Raw genomic sequence first — 17,629 nt, 5'->3', positions numbered from 1 at the left:
TACAGGCTGAAGAATTGTCCTCCATAAAACTGCCCTCGCTGCAGACACCAGCAATAAACTTGGGGTCCACAAGCCATCCACATTTCTGACCACCTGGCTACCAATTCAGGGGTCCCCATAACCACCTCAGATTTGAGAATTTACTAGAAGAACTCATAGAACTCAGGAAAATGCTATCCTTATGATACAGTTTCATTATAGCAGAAAAAGATCCAAATCCATGACCATCCAAAAGCAGAAACACACAGGACGAGGTCTGTAATAATCTGAGTGGGAATCATCCAGTTTTCTTTGGTGGAGTCAGGAGTATCACTCTCCTGCACATGGATATGTAGCGATGTGTAGAGCTGGAGTATTGTTGACCAGGGAAGCTTGGCTGTCCAGAGTGTTTACTGGGGCTTTGTTATGTAAGCATGGCTGATTGAATCATTGACAGTAAGGTTGAGCTCAGTCTTTAGCTTCTCTCCTTTAAAACTGACTGCTCTCAGGGTACTCAGAATCCCAGTTCTGTAATCCCCTGGTTGATCTTGGTGAGTCATCTGTTAGCACAGACTATCTAGGGGATCATAAATCACAAGCACTCCTGTTACTAAGTACATTCCCAGGGTTTAGAAGGTACTTCCTAGGAGGATGAAGGCCAGCCAAACTCTTTGTTTTACAACAGTCACCAATTCTGTTTTCATAGTTTGGTGACTAACACCCTGATGGCTCTGGTCATGTCTGTTCTGTGGCAGGCCATGTAACTTAATTTAGAAGTAGTAGATGAGCTTTAAAGCTATTTTGAGATCTGTAACACATGCAGTGGGGGTTGGAAAGATCTGTGATTTCTATTGTTTGAGAAAGTCAGGGATACTCATAATATTGTGGTTTCGTACACATGATGGAAGTAAAAGGAAAATGAAGATAGAATATTTCCCTTGTCCAAGTTCATGGTACTTGTGAGTTTTGCCCACGCTTAAGAGCTCTTATATTACAACTTGGTGTTTAGATGTCTGGTGATTTAGACTGTTTAATGGTTTTGTTTATATTGATAGTTTGGGGCTCTGAAAACCTTCCAAGTGAACTCTTGGTATATACTGTAGCCAAACACTGGCTACAGTAACTGGCTACATTAACAACAGTTAATGCTATTGTGTTCAAATTGAGCCCTTCATTTTAATCTTAAAGTTATGGCCAAAGGGATGTCAGCACCGGAGACCTAGAGTGCTGGTTTTACCTGCCATCCATTGAAACATTTGTGACTGGACTTCTCTAGTAAATTCTTTCAGGTACTTGGGAAGGTTCTAAGTTGTAAACCAATGCTTTTTCTTTCCAGATTTATAAAATCTGAAACCACTGACTCTTTCTCTCTCACCATTTTATTGTGAAAATTTTCAAACATATAGAAAAGTTGAAACAGGCATTTGAACATCTGATATTTGCCATCCAGATTCAGGAGTTGCAAATATTTTGCCGCCTTTTCTTAATCTTTTTTTAAAAAAAATTCTCATTTTAGGAAATAAGCTACAGACTGTTGAGTACGTGTAGTAAATCTGTGCTGTTGCCACTAGTTCCAAACTTTGCTATTCTCCTCTCTCTGCTGTTCCCCACCCCACAAGCTTTTATTTATTTATTTTTTTTTAAATTTTTTTATTTTTCAGTGGGTTTTGTTATACATTGATGTGAATCAGCCACCCACAAGCTTTTAAAATGAAATTTCTTCTACATTGAAAGGTTAAAAGTATAGCTTAGTTATACCTGTATGTTCTCCATTGAAATTTCATTTACTAACATTTTGCTCTACTAACATTTTTTGTTGAGCCATTTGAAAGTTGCAGTCAATTGCAGGCATCATAACACTTTTAAGATTTGGGTGCTTTTCTTTGTATCTACAATATCTTAATTAAAATTATTTCTTGTTTAATGTTTAGGTCCTATTCTGATTTTAGCCATATGTCATTTTTCATGTAAATATTTGTGTTAACATAAATCCCCTCCCCCCACACACATACTCTGAACCTTCTGTGATGACAGCTTTAAGACCCTTGTTGGTAGCCCAAACTTCAGCTTACACGTGATGTGTTTGGCCTTTAGTGTTCCTGGGTACTTTTGCATTGGTGTTGAGACTTCTTTGGAACATGGCACTTCTGCTTAAGCAGCTTTAGGAATTTATAAATAGCACTGTTTGGTGATAGCAGCTGGCAGCAAATATTTTGATATGTAACTTCTGCTTTGTGTTTATTACTTAATTTTACATCTGAAAATTTGAATCATTCATTTCTTAACTTTTTTGGAGACAGCAGCACTGTGTCATTGATTTTTTTCGTGGTGTCCTTTTCCTTTATGGGCACAATCTATGTTTTTAATTTTTGTTTGGTTGGGGGGGGGGGCACACACCTTGTGGCATGTGGGATCTTAGTTCACCTACCAGAGATTGAACTCGTGCCCCCCTGCAGTGAATGTGCAGAATTTTAGCCACTGGACCACCAGGGAAGTCCCTGTGTTTATTTTTAAAATAAGAAATATATCTCAGTAGTACTTCTTGCAGCCCCTTTATGAGCTGTTTTAATTTCAGTGCCATAGGTTTTTAATTTCCAAAATGGAACAGCTCTAGTGTGTGCCTCATGGTGGCGGTGTAGAGTCTGAGTTGTTACATGTATATCAGTGTGTGAGACACAGCATGTGCTTGGGGACAGACAACCTTTGAGATGGTTATAGAAGAATTTTGACTTTCAAAACTAAATTCATGACATTTTAAAAGTTATTTAGCAAAATTGCATACCTGGATAGCTAGCTATATTTAATACAGATGGACTTAGCAAAGGGAAATCCAAGATCATCTTTTCTCCAAATTTTATTATGAAAAATTTTATTTTTTAAAAAATTTAAATTGAAATAGGAATTTGGAGAATAACATTAATATGTTCTTTGTTTAGATTGAGAAATTAATATTTTATCATTTTCACTTGATTGACTGTTGTATGTATTGCTTTCTTCCCCTGAACTGTTTGAAATTCACTTGGAAACATTATGTCATCCTACCTGTAGAAATTTGTGTATCCTAAAAATAAGTGTATTCTTAGGCATAGCTATAATGTCATTGTGCTTTTAAAGTTTAATGATAATGTCATAATGTGTTATCTATTATATAGTTCCTATTTAGATTTCCCTGTTTATCTTCAGTGTCTTCTACAGCTTTTCCCTCCAAACCATTCGCTTAGGATTTACTTGTCTGCTTTTAGTGTCTTAATCTGGATCAGTGTCTACTTTTTTTTCTTATGACATTGCACGTGTGTAGAATATGACCCGTTTGTCTTGTAGAAACTTCTTACCTGCTCTTGTGTGTGGTGTGCTTTGCATTACATCATGTCTGAAAGACTCCAGAGAGTGGTTGGCTCATAATTAGTGCTGTTGGATGGTTTGGTCCCTCCAGTGTCAAGCACCGTTCATAATCAGCGGGTCATTTGGGGTGATTCTTTGGTACTATGCAACATTATTCTCTAGAAGCTTTTCACCTCATGGGGTTAGCAGTCTGCTGGACTTAATCCTGAATAGAGGGCTATCTTTTTTATGGCCATCAAATTAAGCCTCACTTGATAACATTTTCTGTGATACTTGAAAAATAATTGTGACTCCTGCTATCTTAGAAATGAGATTTTGCTGTATCATTTCTAAGATAAAACCAGGCAGTTTGGAATAGTAATTGCAACTCAAAAATGGGGAAGGACTTTTGTGTTCTTAAAAAAGCTCCTGTATCCTTTCCTGCTGCAACTCTTCAGTCTGTGTGTTATACTTTTCTGTGAAAGTATTATAACAAGATTAACCTGAAAATTTTAATGCAGTGATAAGCAATAGAAAATCATACAAAGACAAGTTTATATCTGCTAGTGAGAAGGGTGCCTTTAGATCATCAGTAAGCCAAATTTTTTATGTTATAGAGCCAAGTTGATTTATTAAGTTAGGGAATATTGATACTTGCGTAGGTTAAAATATTCTTCAGTCTTTGAAGTAGCTTTGTAAAGAACGTCAGAAAAGGAACAGAATCGTGAGATGTTTTTAAAACTGGAAAATACTACATCCTTTGTTAGGTGCGGATGAGAATATGTTAGTGGTAAGGGAAATTGATACAGGAGATGGGATTTGCAAAACATATGAAAGGGTTGAATTGAAACAGTTCATCTGTTACTATAGTAGGAGAAGGTACCAGTCAACTAATAAATTTGGTAGTGGGAAGATGAGTAGTTCTTTTTTGTTTGCTCCCATCTGACTAGCAAAAAGGAAGCTTACATGTTGACGGTGGGCATGGAATTGTCAAAAGCTCACTTGAGATATAAGATTCTAAGTTTGAAGTTTTTCAGCCATGCTTAATGGCTCAGATTGTGGCTGTAGTAAGCAAGAAGTTGGTTTTGGCAGAAAGTGCTGGAGACAAGCAAGGGACTCACAGTGTAATTGACCATCTGTGGAATCTAAGCTGAGTAATGCGGGCGGTTAGTACCCAAGGAGATAAAAATCAAGCCGTAGTTTGGAGGTAGTGGTTGCATAAAGTCATGGTTGGGAGTAGGATGGCTGGTGTAAGAAAAGTGGAGTGACTGGAGGTTGTTTTGACTGTGAGATGCTTAAAGATTCCAGAGGTATATTGGATTGGTTGGTAATGAGAAGGTTGAGGTTGTGACTGTGAAGATAGTTGGCTAGATTTGGGTAGATTGAAGTAAAGATGTTTTAGAACCAAGGGGGCATGTTGTTCAAAGGATCTTTTGTTGCGAAAATTGTAATGGAAAACAAGCAAACCAGGAACCAAATTTTAAAAAATGTGTTCAGATGACTAGAGGGTTAATAGGTAGGTAGAGGTCTGCAACAAAAAGTTCTGTTTAGTTGCTCTTTTGTCTCCGACTCTTTGCGACCCCAGGGACTGCAGCACACTAGGCTTCCCTGTCCATCGCTAACCCCTGGAACTTGCTCAGACACATGTACATCGAGATGGTGATGCCATCCAACCATCTCATTCTCTGTTGTCCTCTTCTCCTGCCTTCAATCTTTCCCAGCATCAGCGTCTTTTCTAATGAGTGGACCCTTGGCATCAGGTGGCCAAAGTATTGGAGTTTTCAGCTTCAGCATCGTTCCTTCCAGTGAATATTCAGGACTGATTTCCTTTAGGATTGACTGGTTTGATCTCCTTGCAGTCCACAGGACTCTGAAGAGCCTTCTCCAGCACTGCAGTTCAAAAGCATCAATTCTTTTGAAGAAAAAGGGAAGCCTGTTATTACTAGTGAGTGCACATGCCTCCGCATTAGGGTGTGGCAGGTAGGAGAGATCATGTAAGTAAAGACAGTGGAGAACACAAACAACCACTTTGGAGGGAGCTACTGGGTGGAGGGGACTGCCTTTCAGAAGGCAGTGGAGAGGTTTGGATAGTTAGAGGATAAGGGCTGTAGGGTTCCAGTGGGGAAAGCTACAGCAGCGTGAGAAGAGTTGAATGTGAAAGCTGAGATTTCTGATGTGAAAGGTAGAGCTGTGCGAGGCTTGCATGGCTGTTGGGTGGACTCTTGGGAAAGGTGGATGTCGGTCTTTGTTGTCATGACACCTAGACTGGTTTCCTCAGCTCAATGTGGGAGAGCCCTTAGGAACAGCTGTTTGCATTGTGTGTGTGTGCGAAGTTGCTTCATCTGTGTCCAACTCTGTGACCCCATGGACTGTAGCCTGCCAGGCTCCTCTATCCATGGGTTCTCCAGCAAGAATACTGGAGTGGGTTGCCATGCCCTCCTCCAGGGGATCGTCCCAACCCAGTGACTGAACCCATGTCACCTGTAGTCCTTGTATTGCAGGCAGAATCTTTATCACTGAGCCACCGGGGAAGAAGCCCAGCTGTTTGTTAGGTGGCCAAAGTATTGGAACTTCAGCTTCATTCCTTCCAAAGAGTATTTAGGGTTGATTTCCTTTAAGACTGACTGGTTTGATCTCCTTGCTTTCCAAGATACTCTCAAGGGTCTCCTTCAGCATCACATTTCAAAAGCATCAGTTCTTCCTTGCTCTGCTTCTTTAATGTCCAGCTCTAACATCCATACATGACTACTGGAAAGACCATAGCCTTGATTATATAGACCTCTGTCAGCAAAATGAAGTCCTTGCTTTTTAACACACTAAGTTTGTCATAGCTTTCCTGCTTAGAAGCAGTGGTCTTCTAATTTCATGGCTGCAGTCACCATCTGTGATTTTAGAGCTGAAGAAGAGGAAATCTGTCCCTGTTTACACCTTTTCCCCTTCTCTTTGCCATGAAGTGATGGGACCGAATGCATGATCTTAGTTTTTTTGATATTGAGTTTTAAGCTGACTTTTTCACTCTCCTGCCTTCGCCCTCATCAAGAATCTCTTTAGTTTCTCTTCACTTTCTGTCATTAGAGTGGGATCATCTGCATATCTGAAGTTTTGATATTTCTCCTGGCAATCTTCTACCTTGTGAGTCATCCAGCCCAGCATTTCTCATCATGTGCTTTGCATATAAGTTAAATAAACAGAGTGACAATAACAGCCTTGTACTCCTTTCTCAATCCTGAACCAGTCAGTTGTTCCATACAGGGTTCTAACTTGCTTCTTGACCTGCATACAGATTTCTTAGGAGACAGGTAATAGTCTGGTATTCCCATCTCTTTAAGAGTTTTCCACAGATTGTTGTGATCTACACAGTCAAAGGCTTTAGTGTAGTCAGTGAAACAGAGGCAGATTTTTTTTGGAATTCCCTTGCTTTCTCTATGATCCAGCAAATGTTGGCAATTTGATCTCTGGTTCCTCTTCTTTTTCTAAACCCAGGTTGAACATCTGGAAGTTCTCGGGTTCACATAATGCTGAAGCTTAGCTTGGAGGGTTTTGAACATAACCTTGCTAGAATGGGAGATGAGTGCAATTGTCTGGTTTAACCATTCTTTAGAACTGCCCTTCTTGGGAATTTGGGTGAGGATTGTCCTGTGGCCACTGCTGGGTTTTCCAGATTTGCTGACATATTGAGTGCGGCACTTCACTAGCATCATCTTTTAGGATTTTAAATAGCTCTGCTGGAATTCCATCACTTCCACAAACTGTATTGTTTGCCTGTTAAAGGAAAATGCCTTGTTCATCTCATAGATAATCTGACCCTGCCCACCTGTGAATGGCTGCAAAAAAAAGATTTACACATTCTTTCCAGAGGCTGGCTCTTTCTGGAGATATTTGCAAGACTGAAAACTCTTTTTACTTTACTTCCTCACTGCCTCTCTCTCTATTCTGCCTTTTGACTATGGATCCTCATTGCTTCTTTCTTGGGTTCTATAAAAGAACCTGGCATCCAGACCCAGACAGGATGGTTATTTTGAGATGTTAGTCTGCCATCTCCTTGGTCAGCCAGCTTGCCTCTACACCTTGTCTCTTGGATTCATTGCCCTGTTGTGCGGCAAGCAGGATGAGCATGGACTTGGTAATACTGCTTCCATTTTTTTTTTCATTACAACCTTACCTCGTTTTATTGAAGGCTTGTGGCAACCTGGCATTGGCAGATAATAGCTTTTTTAGCAATAGAATCTTTTAAAATCAAGATATGTGCATAGTTTTCTTTCTTTTTTTTATGTACGTAGTTTTCTTCAGGTATAATGCTGCTACATACTTAATAGATAACAGTATAATGTGAACGTAACTTTTATATGCACTGGAAACCAAAAAATTCATGTGACTCACTTTATTGTGTCGACTTAAAAACAACATGAGAGCTGTGAGTTAAGTTTTATTTGGGACAAAATGAGGACTGCAGCCAGGGAGACAGCATCTCCTATAGCTCTGAGATACTGCTCCAAAGAGGTAGTGAGGGAAAGTGAATGTAAAGATTGTTGTGAAGGGGGAGTTCACCGTGCAATCAAGCTCTTAACCTAGTAAGAGGTTTTCTGCTAGTCATGAGGAGCTGAAGTCTTCATGAAGGGTTTTAGTGCTTTTCTAGATATGAGGAGATGCAGAGATTGGGGTCATGAAATCAGTTCTTGAAAATATCCAACTATCTAAAGACCCGTTCCACCAGATTCTGTGGCGCACAGAGTGCCTTATTCTCTACCCTGAACTCCCTCGGGGGGTGTTGAAGGTCAACAGCTGCAGCAGCACAGTGTTCGGTCTCCACAGAGGCAGATGGCAAACGCCCTTGGCAAGCACCAGTTTATAGTTGACAATTGACAATAATTGCTTTATTGTGGTGGTCTGGAACTGAACCCGCCATATCTCTGAGGGATGCCCTATAACTTACTGCCACTTGAGATACTATCTCCTTTGCTTACTTATTACTTTTGTAGTGTCTCTTCCCTTCTACCTTAGCTTCAAACAATAGTCATTCTGAATATTCATTGAATTGTACAGTCCATTTGATTTTAAATTTCCCTTGAGGTTTTATAAAGTTTTATTTATGTAGTTAAGATTTTTTCACCAGTAAAAATAATTCCTTTTCCCCTTATTATTTAGACTTTATAAATTATTTTAACTATTTTGTTACATGTTAGTCTCTAGGAAATGCATCCCCTTTAGTTTTTAAACCTGTGAACACATGGCTATACATTGTAGATATGGTAACTAATACATGAGAACTGAATGTAGTCAGGTGGTTCAGTTTGTGAACTGAAATTTGTGGTAGATATTTTTGTGGTTTATGAGAATATGTTTCCATAGATGTTTTACTACGTGGACTGTAAACTGGATCCAAATTTGGTTTAAAGGATAAATCATTTCTATAAGATGATTTAACTTTCTGCATGGGAATGAATGAAAATTTCTTTAAGGGTCCTCCAGAATTCCTGGATCTTTCCCTCTGGTTTCTGGAATCTTAGGAGCAGAAAGGGAACTGCTAAGTCTTATTGACTGTAATCCCTTATCTTACCCAAGTCTTCTGGTTTACCGACCTTCCACCCAGCAGTGGCTCAGGCTTGAAGTGCTTTCCAGTGTTGAGTCATCCTCCAGCAGTTGTTCCACTGCGTACCTGCTGCACCTGTTTCTCTCTCCTGTGTCTTGCTGGGTCTTTTTGTGTCCTGTCAAGAAGATGGGCTATGCCAGTCTAAATCTTTGACTCACCAGTGTCTACCCTTTTCTGACTTCTGCCAGCAAAATGGATTGGGATACAGCATGGGAAGCCCAAGGCTGTATTATGTTCAATTGACTGCCAAGGAACTGCCGTTTTCTTTGTTGAAGGGTCTAGTACTTCCTTTTCTCTTGTTTCTCTGTGCAGTCCTTGGCACTGAAGACTGAGGAATTAAAGTTAATTGCTTCTGGGCAAAGTGCGTTTTCACTGATGTTACGTTTAAAATAATGTCACGTTTGATGACTTACTTGGAGAAGTTTGCTCTTGTGTGATGCTCTAGTAATGAACTGTTATTTCACTGTTTTACAGAGTACTTAAGATTTCACGTATTTTTGCTGAACTTGTTAAAAAAAAAAGCGCTTGGGATGATGGATTAACAAGAACATTGAAATTCTGTGAAAAGTTTCAAATTGGAGCATATTGAATTTTCACCCTAGTCCAGCAGCTGTGCTGCTCACTTAAATACAGATGAATGAAGACCCCATTCGGAAAGACACCTGGCCAGCGGTCCAGAGCTGATGCAGGTAGGCAGTGCAGTTCTACACTTACTTTAGTACAATAAATTTGAAACAGTTGTAAAAATGGGGAATGCTTTCATGTAATTCCCAGTGGTTTGCTATTCTTAAAGCTTTGTGATTTCTAGTATTTTATACATGTGAAAAACACAGGTTTAGGTTTTTGAAACATAGGGATCATATTAATTTTTTCTGTGGTCTTTTGCAGTGAGTTATGGATGTCCAGTAAATTTAGCAAGTGAGTTGTAAACACATAAGAGGTTTATAGTAAGTAAAAGTTTTATCATTGGTTTTTGAAAGAAGTGAAAGTGAGATGACTAGATGAGTATTAGATTTAGTGAGGTTTAGAGTATTTAATAGGAAAAAAGGTAAACTTAGTTTTTTGTGTATTTACTTGAAAGAACTTTACTGGAATGTACTGTATGGAAATGAAATGAATATTTAATAGAAATTCTTATTTTTGTGGCATACAGCTGATACTAGAAGTTTAGATTTTGCATGGCTTTTGTCTACCCTAGAAAACTAAAAGGTAAAAATCTTATAGGCTACAAAATAAAATAGGTAAGTAATATATTCTTTTGTTGTTGTTTAGTCACTAAGTTGTGTCTGATTCCTTTTCGACACCATGAACTGTAGCCTCCCAGGCTTCTCTGTCCATGGGATTTCCCAGGCAAGAATACTGGAGTGGGTTGCCATTTTTTTTCTCTAGGGATCTTCACTGAGCCATCAGGGAAGCCCAGTATTCTCTTTTGGACTTGCATTTTTGTCCATTCCAGAAATACATTTGAATATTGAAAACATCTGTCAAATACAAGTGACTCTGAGAATTCAGCTAGCAGAATTACTATTAATCTTAACAAATAGTTGCTGTGTGGTTTAGAATTTATTTTATTTATTTGCTATGGTGTTTGTAATTCCTTTGTAGAGGAGCCACAGGGATTAAGATTTTAAGTTCCTTTTATCTCTTTGATTTTAGTTCCTCTTGTACACACTGATTCAACTGTTATATTTGTCCATAAGATTAACTTGCAGTCCTGGTGGCAAACTGGAGTGTAAGTCAGCTGAGAGTTTACTATTCTGACTCCAACTCTCATCAGTTCTACCCTGCTCTTTATTTCGTTACTTCTTAGAACTTTTTAAATAATCTATTTATTTTTGTTCACACTAGGTCTCTGTTGCCGCGTCCAGTTTCTCTAGTTTCTACTAGCAGGGACTGCTCTTTGCGCTGCATCGCCGTGACTTCTTGATGCAGAGCACAAGCTCTAGACACACTGGCTTCAGTAGTTGCCGCATGCTGGCTCTAGAGCACAGGTTCAGTTGCCACATGCGGGCTCTAGAGCGCAGGTTCAAGTTACACACAGGCTTAAATTGCTCTGCAACATGTGGAATCTTCTCAGACCAGGGGTCAAGCTTGTGTCCCCTGCATTGGCAGGCGGATTCTTATCCACTACACCACCAGGGGAGTCTTGTCCTGCTCTTTTACTAGCTGTGTAGACATTGGTACATTTTGTATCTTCTTAAGTCTTGTTTTTCCTCATTTAAACAATAGTACTGTTATGTATCTACTGGAGTTATTATGAAGAAATAAATGTGTTTTTGTGTGTTAGGTGCTTAGCTACATGCCTACCACATTGTAGCTGCAATGTTTTAAAAAAACAGTTTCTGTTGATCTTACTATTTTAACAAAATGTTTATTTCATCTCATTTGTTGCAAAAATTGCTGTCAACAAAAGTTTTTGTTGATCAGTGAACCCCCCATATTTCTGTAGCTTGAAATAGTAATTGTACCCCAAGTTTTTTATGCACACCATTCTGAATTCATCACTCCTATTTTCTTCATTGATTTAAAGTCATATTCTTAGTTAGAAGAGAGAATTGATTAAACTGATGTGTAGTATGGTGTAAGTAGTTGAAGGAGGTAAACCAGGAGATGTTACTGTTAAGGGAGAGATTGTCTAATCCTAGCCAGTACTTTGATCTTATATTTTCTTATCCTTTGATAATTTCTTAGAGCACATGGCGCAGCATTAAAGACAGAGTGGATACTCTGTAAATTCCAGTTGGCCTGTTGTTTAATATTTTAATGTGTAAGACCCTGCTGTCATTTGTTTTTCACTGTTATGTATTATACTCTTAGATTACTGATCCCTTGATCAGTATTATTTATAAAATTATCTTACTCATTTTTCCTGTTAACATAAATGGAGGCTCTGTTACTTTTAAATCCTTATAGCAGTAGCACGTGTGCCCATTAACAAATAAAATTCACCTAGAAAGGGGGTTTCTTATTTTCATGCATCAGGAAGCCTGGGTAGACATTCCAGAGTTGCTCTGGTGGCTCAGATATGCCCTTAGTCTGGTACCATCTGGAAACTGAAGCGGGGAGCCTTCAGTGTGTAGGGCTCCTAGGGTATTTCTCTTCCACTGTGGGCCATTGGATATCTGGACTTATTACTTATGGCTCCCAGAGCAAGTCCCTGAAGAGAAACAGGCACAGATGCATGGTGTTTTCTGTTGGGAGTCTTGAAAGTTATATGGGTTCACTTTTGTTGTATTTTGTTCATTGATGCAGTCTCAAAGGTCTGCTCAGGTTCAAGGGAGTGGGCATGTACTCCGCTCTGTGGGAGAAGTGTCAGAGAATTGTGGTCATGTTTTAAAACCACCACAGTGGGCAAATCCTAATACCTGACAGTGTTTGTCATTAGGGCATGTGTGATCAATAAAAATTTGAAGATTGCATATTTGCATTATCTCTATATACATAGTTCACTATAATAGGGATTTCTATTTTTTAAAATAATTTACATTTATTTATATAATTATGTTGGAATTTAATTGGTTTCTAAAGTGGTAGTTTATATATACCTACTGATGTTGAATCGCAAGTCCTTTTACCTGATAAAACTTTTTTTCATGTTTTCCTCCCATAGAGTTAGCCTCCATTTTTACCTAGTTTATGAAATATAAATTTTCTCCCTTTATGACATATTTTAATCATAGCGATAAGTACAGGGAATGGTAATAATAGATGGATGTGCTTAATACTCAGATTAACAACTATTTTTACTATATTCAGATTTTTTAAAACCTCAATTTTTGTATTTATCAATCAATAGAAATTCATGAGTAAAATGTCAAATAGTGCCAAAGACTTTTATCAAAAAGTAGGCATTCTGTTTTTGATTTTTGCCTTCAGTATTTGTAAATAATGAGTATACAAATTTCTCTTTATTAGATATTGAAATCTGTTGAGGATTCTTTTTCACATAACATCTTTTTCTCTCATTAGCCTTTTTGTTTTTTTAAGAAAATGAAGTCTATTTAATTTTTTATTGAAATATAGCTAATTTGCAATGTTGAGTTGGTTTCAGGTATACAGCAAAGTGATTCAGTTGAGTATGTGCTGCTGCTGCTTATGCGAAGTTGCTTTAGTCGTGCCGACTCTTTGCAGCTCTGTAGACTGTAGCCCACCAGGTTCCTCTGTCCGTGGGATTTTCCAGGCAAGCGTACTGGAGCGGGTCGCCATTTTCTTCTCTAAGGGATGTTCCCGACCCAGAGATTGAATCTGTGTTTCTTACGTCTCCTGTGTTGGCAGGCGGGTTCTTTACCATAGCGCCACCTGCATATTCATATCTGTTTTTCAGATTCTTTTCCATGATAGGTTATTACAAGATATTGTATATTGTTTCCTCAGCTGTATGGTCGGTCCTTGTTTACCTGTTCTATATGTGATGGTGTGTTTATGTTAATCAGAAACTCCTAATTTATCCCCTCCCCTGATTATATCTCCTTTGGTAACCATAAGTTTGTCTTCTATGTCTGTGAGTGTATTTCCGTTTTGTAAATAAGTTCATTTGTATTATTTTTTAAATTTCGCATGTAGATGATAGCATGTGATATTTTTCCTTGACTTCAGTTAATATGATAATCTCTAGGTCTATACATGTAGCTGCAGTGCCATTATTTCATCTATTTTTATGGCTGAGTAATAGCCTATTGTATATGTGTACCACATCTTTATCCATTAATCTGTTGATGGTTACTTCCAGGTCTTGGCTGTTGTAATTAGTGCTGTTATGACCATTGAGATGCATGGATTGTAGTATCATACGGTAGCTCTGTTTTTAGTTTTTTAAGGAACCTCTGTACTGTTCTCCATAATAGCTATACCAATTTACGTTCTCCAACCGTGTAGAAGAGTACCACACTCTGTAGCATTTATTGTTTGTTGACTTTTTAAAGACAGTCATTCTGACTGATGTCTGTCAGTCAGATATCTCATTGTTTGTATTTTTGATTTGCATTTCTTTAATAATTAGCAATGTTGAGCTTATTTTCATATGCCTATTACCCATCTTTATGTCATCTTTGGAGAAATGTCTGTTTAGATCTTCTGTCCTTTTTTGATTGGGCTGTTTGTTTTTTGATGCTAAGCTGTATGAAGTTTGTATATTTTGAAAATTAGTCCCTGTTGGTAGCATCATTTGCAGGCATTTTCTCCCTGTCTGTAGATTGACTTTTTGCTTTGTTATGGTTTTCTTTGCTATACGAAAACCTTTTAAGTTTAATTAGATCCCATTTGTAAAATTTTTGCTTTTATTTCCATTACCGTAAGAGACAGAGCCAGCTGCCCGCCCCGCCCCCCCACCCCACCTGCTTCCCCCACTTCCCCAAATATTGCTGCGATTTATGTCAGAGTGTTCTGTTTTCCTCTAGGATTTTTATAGTACGCAGTCTTACATTTAGGTCTAATTCCTTTTGAGTTTATTTTTGTATATGGTGTTAAGGGAATGTTCTAATTTCATCCTCTTACATGTAGCTGTCCAGTTTTCCCAGCACTACTAACTGAAGAGACTGTCTTTTCTCTATTGTTTGATCTTGCCTCCTCACAAACCCTCAATTGTATATTCTTGCCACTCACAAACTCAAAAGTGTGTGAGTTTATTTCTAGGCTTTCTATCCTGTCCATTGATCTCTGTCTGTTTTTGTGCCAGTATCATACTGTTTGATTACTGTATCTTTGTAGTATAATCTGAAGTCAGGGAGCTTGATTCCTCAGTGTGTTCTTCTTTCTCAAGATTGTTCTGGCTATTTGGATTCTTTAGTGCTTCCATACAAATTACTTGAAAGGAATTGCATTGACTGTAGATTGCTTTGGGTAGTGTGGCCATTTTAACATTATTGGTTCTTCCATTCCAAGAACACAGTATATCTTCAATTTCTTTTCATCAGTGTTTTATAGTTTTTGAAGTACTGGTATTTTGCTTCTTTAGGCTTTATTTCTAGACAAATTCTCTTTTTTAATGCTTTATTATTATTTTTTGATATTTATTTATTTGGCTCCTGTTAATGGATCACAGCCTTGTCGTGGTGAAGAGGCTTGTGTAACTAGAGGTCTCTTCAAGAAAACTGGAGATATCAAGGGAATATTTCATGTCAGGAGGAGCATGATAAAGGACAGAAATGGTAAGGACCTATCAGAACCAGAGTAAGAAGGGTGGCAAAAATACACAGAACTATACAGAAAAGGTCTTAATGACTTGAATAACGATTTTGTGGTCACTCACCTAGAGTCGGAAATTGTGGAGTGTGAAGTCAAGTGGGCCTTAACATTTACTACCAACAAAGCTAGTGGAGAGGTGGTAGAATTCCAGCTGAGCTATTTACAATCCTAGAAGATGATGCTGTTAAAGTGCTGCATTTAATACGTCAGCAAATTTGAAAAACTCAGCAATGGTCACAGCACTGGAAAAGGTCAGTTTTCATTCCAATTTCAAAGAAAGGCAATGCCAAAGAGTGTTCAAATTAATGTAGAATTGTACTCATTTCACTTGCTAGCAAGGTTATGCCCCAGATCCTTCAAGTGAGACTTCAGGAGTTTGTGAACCGAGAACTTACAGATGTACAGACTGGTTTAAAAAAAGGCAGAGGAACTAGAGATCAGATTGCCAACATTTGTTGGATCATAGAGAAAGCCAGGGAATTCCAGAAAATCATTTACTTCTGCTTCATTGACTATACTAAAGCCTTTGATTTTGTGGATCACAACAAACTGTGGAAAATTCTTAAAGAGATAAGAATACCAGACCACCTTACTTGTCTCCTGAGAAACCTGCATGCAGGTCAAGAAGCAACAATTAGAGTGGGACGTGGAACAACTGACTGGTTCCAAATTGGGAAAGGAATATGACAAGCTGTATATTGTCACCCTGTTTATTTAACTTCTATGCAGAGTACATCATGTGAAATGCTGGACTGGATGACTCAAGCTGGAGTCAAGCTTGCTGAAAGAAATATCAACAACCTCAGGTATGTAGATGATACCATTCTAAAGGCAGAAAGTGAAGAGCAACTGAAGAGCTTCTTCGTGAGGGTGAAAGAGAAGAATGAAAAAGCCGTCTTAAAACTCAGTATTCAAGAAACTAAGGTGGTATCCGGTCCCCTCATTTCATGGCAAATAGATGGGGGAAAGTGGAAGCAGTGACAAACTTTATTTTCTTGGGTTCCAAAATCAATGTGGACAGTGACTGCAGCCACAAAATTAAGACACTTGCTCCTTGGAAGAAAAGCTATGACAACCCTAGACGGTGTATTAAAAAGCAGAGACATCACTTTGCTGACAAAGATCTGTATAGTTAAGCTACGGTTTTTCCAGTAGTTACATATGGATGTGAGAGTTGGACCATAAAGAAGGCTGAGTGACGAAGAATTGATGTTTTTTAATTATGGTGCTGGAGAAGACTCTTGAGAGTTCTTTGGACTGCAAGGAAGTGAAAGTGGTCTATCCTAAAGGAAATCAACCCTGAACATTCATTGGAAGGCTTGATGTTGAAGCTCTAGTACTTTGCCTACCTGTTGTGAAGATCAGACTCATTAGAAGGCTTGATGCTGAAGCTCTAGTACTTCGCCTACCTGATGTGAAGAACAGACTCATTGGAAAAGACCCTGATGCTGGGGAAGATTGAGGGCAAGAGGAGAAGGGGGCGACAGAGGTGAGATGGTTAGATAGCATCACCAACTCAGCAAACTCCAGGAGACGGTGAACAACTGGGGAGCCTGGTGTGCTGCCGTCCATGGGGTCACAAAGAGTTGGACACGACTTAGCGACTGAACAGAAACAACAATACTTTCATTTGGTCTCACCAGGTCTTAGATGTGGCCCACAGGATCTTCGATCTTCATTGCAGCATAGCAGATCTTTTAATTACGGCATGTGAACCCTTATTTGCAGCATATGGATCTAGTTCCATGAGCAGGGATTGAATGCAGGCCCTCTGCATTGGGAGCATGGAATCTTAACCACTGAACCCCAGTGAAGTCCTTAGAAAGAGTCTTTTTGATGCAGTGGTAAATGAACTTGTTTCCTTAATCTCTCTTTCTGATACTTCATTGTTAGTATACAGAAATACAAATGATTTCTGTATATTAATTTTGTATCCAGCAACTTTATCAAATTCATTGATGAGCTTTAGGAGTTTTCTGATAGCATCTTTTAGGATTTTCTATGCATAGCATTAAAAGTTACAGTTTTACTGCTTCTTTAAACTTCTAAAAAAGCTTTGGCTAAAAATGTATTTATTGTTCCTGTCGTGATTACTACATAATATTGAACATTTGAGCCAAGTAATGCAGTATGATTACCTTTTTTTGGTACATTATGTTTTTCTTGGAGTTTTGTGATTGCTTTATTTTTTTTTTCTATTTATTTAAGTTTCTTTGCAAGTTGAAGTCTCCTAGAACCTCTAACAGCTTTATGAAACTCTCAATATAATTTCCTGCCTGCCGAATGTAATAGATAATCCATCTGTCCTTGTTTTTCTTAAGAGAGTTTTTTCTAGCACCTTCTGTCATTTTCTATTCTGTTGATTATTCTCTTGATCTGATACAACATTGTCATCCTTGGAGTTTCTTTTTCCTCTTTTATATGTTAGATTCTCCTTGGTTGCTGTGCATTTGTTTCTTGGTGTGTACCCTTGCCTAGCTAAAGCGTGTACATGTTTAATAGTTTCATGAATAGGCAGTCTATGAGTTGGTTGTTAGAAAGCTGCAGGTGTAATGT

At 38.4% G+C, this 17,629-nt stretch overlaps 1 protein-coding gene across 4 annotated transcripts in view; it reads left to right on the top strand.

Moving 5' to 3' along the window:
• Window positions 1-17,629, top strand: part of SPIN1 (spindlin 1) — a 74,992-nt gene that overhangs the window by 17,512 nt on the left and 39,851 nt on the right. For 3 of the 4 annotated variants that reach the window (XM_065946704.1, XM_065946706.1, XM_065946707.1), the window contains one exon: window positions 9,365-9,579. In XM_065946704.1, the coding sequence (XP_065802776.1) occupies window positions 9,528-9,579 (52 nt within the window). In that variant the 5' untranslated portion in view covers window positions 9,365-9,527. Of the gene's footprint in view, window positions 1-5,224; window positions 5,246-9,364; window positions 9,580-17,629 lie in introns of those variants that run through there. The other variant, XM_065946708.1, reaches the window with a different exon arrangement.

This window comes from Muntiacus reevesi, chromosome 10, assembly GCF_963930625.1.
Source record: "Muntiacus reevesi chromosome 10, mMunRee1.1, whole genome shotgun sequence".
Lineage (NCBI taxonomy): Eukaryota > Metazoa > Chordata > Mammalia > Artiodactyla > Cervidae > Muntiacus > Muntiacus reevesi.
This window is presented reverse-complemented; position numbering and strand designations above follow the sequence as displayed.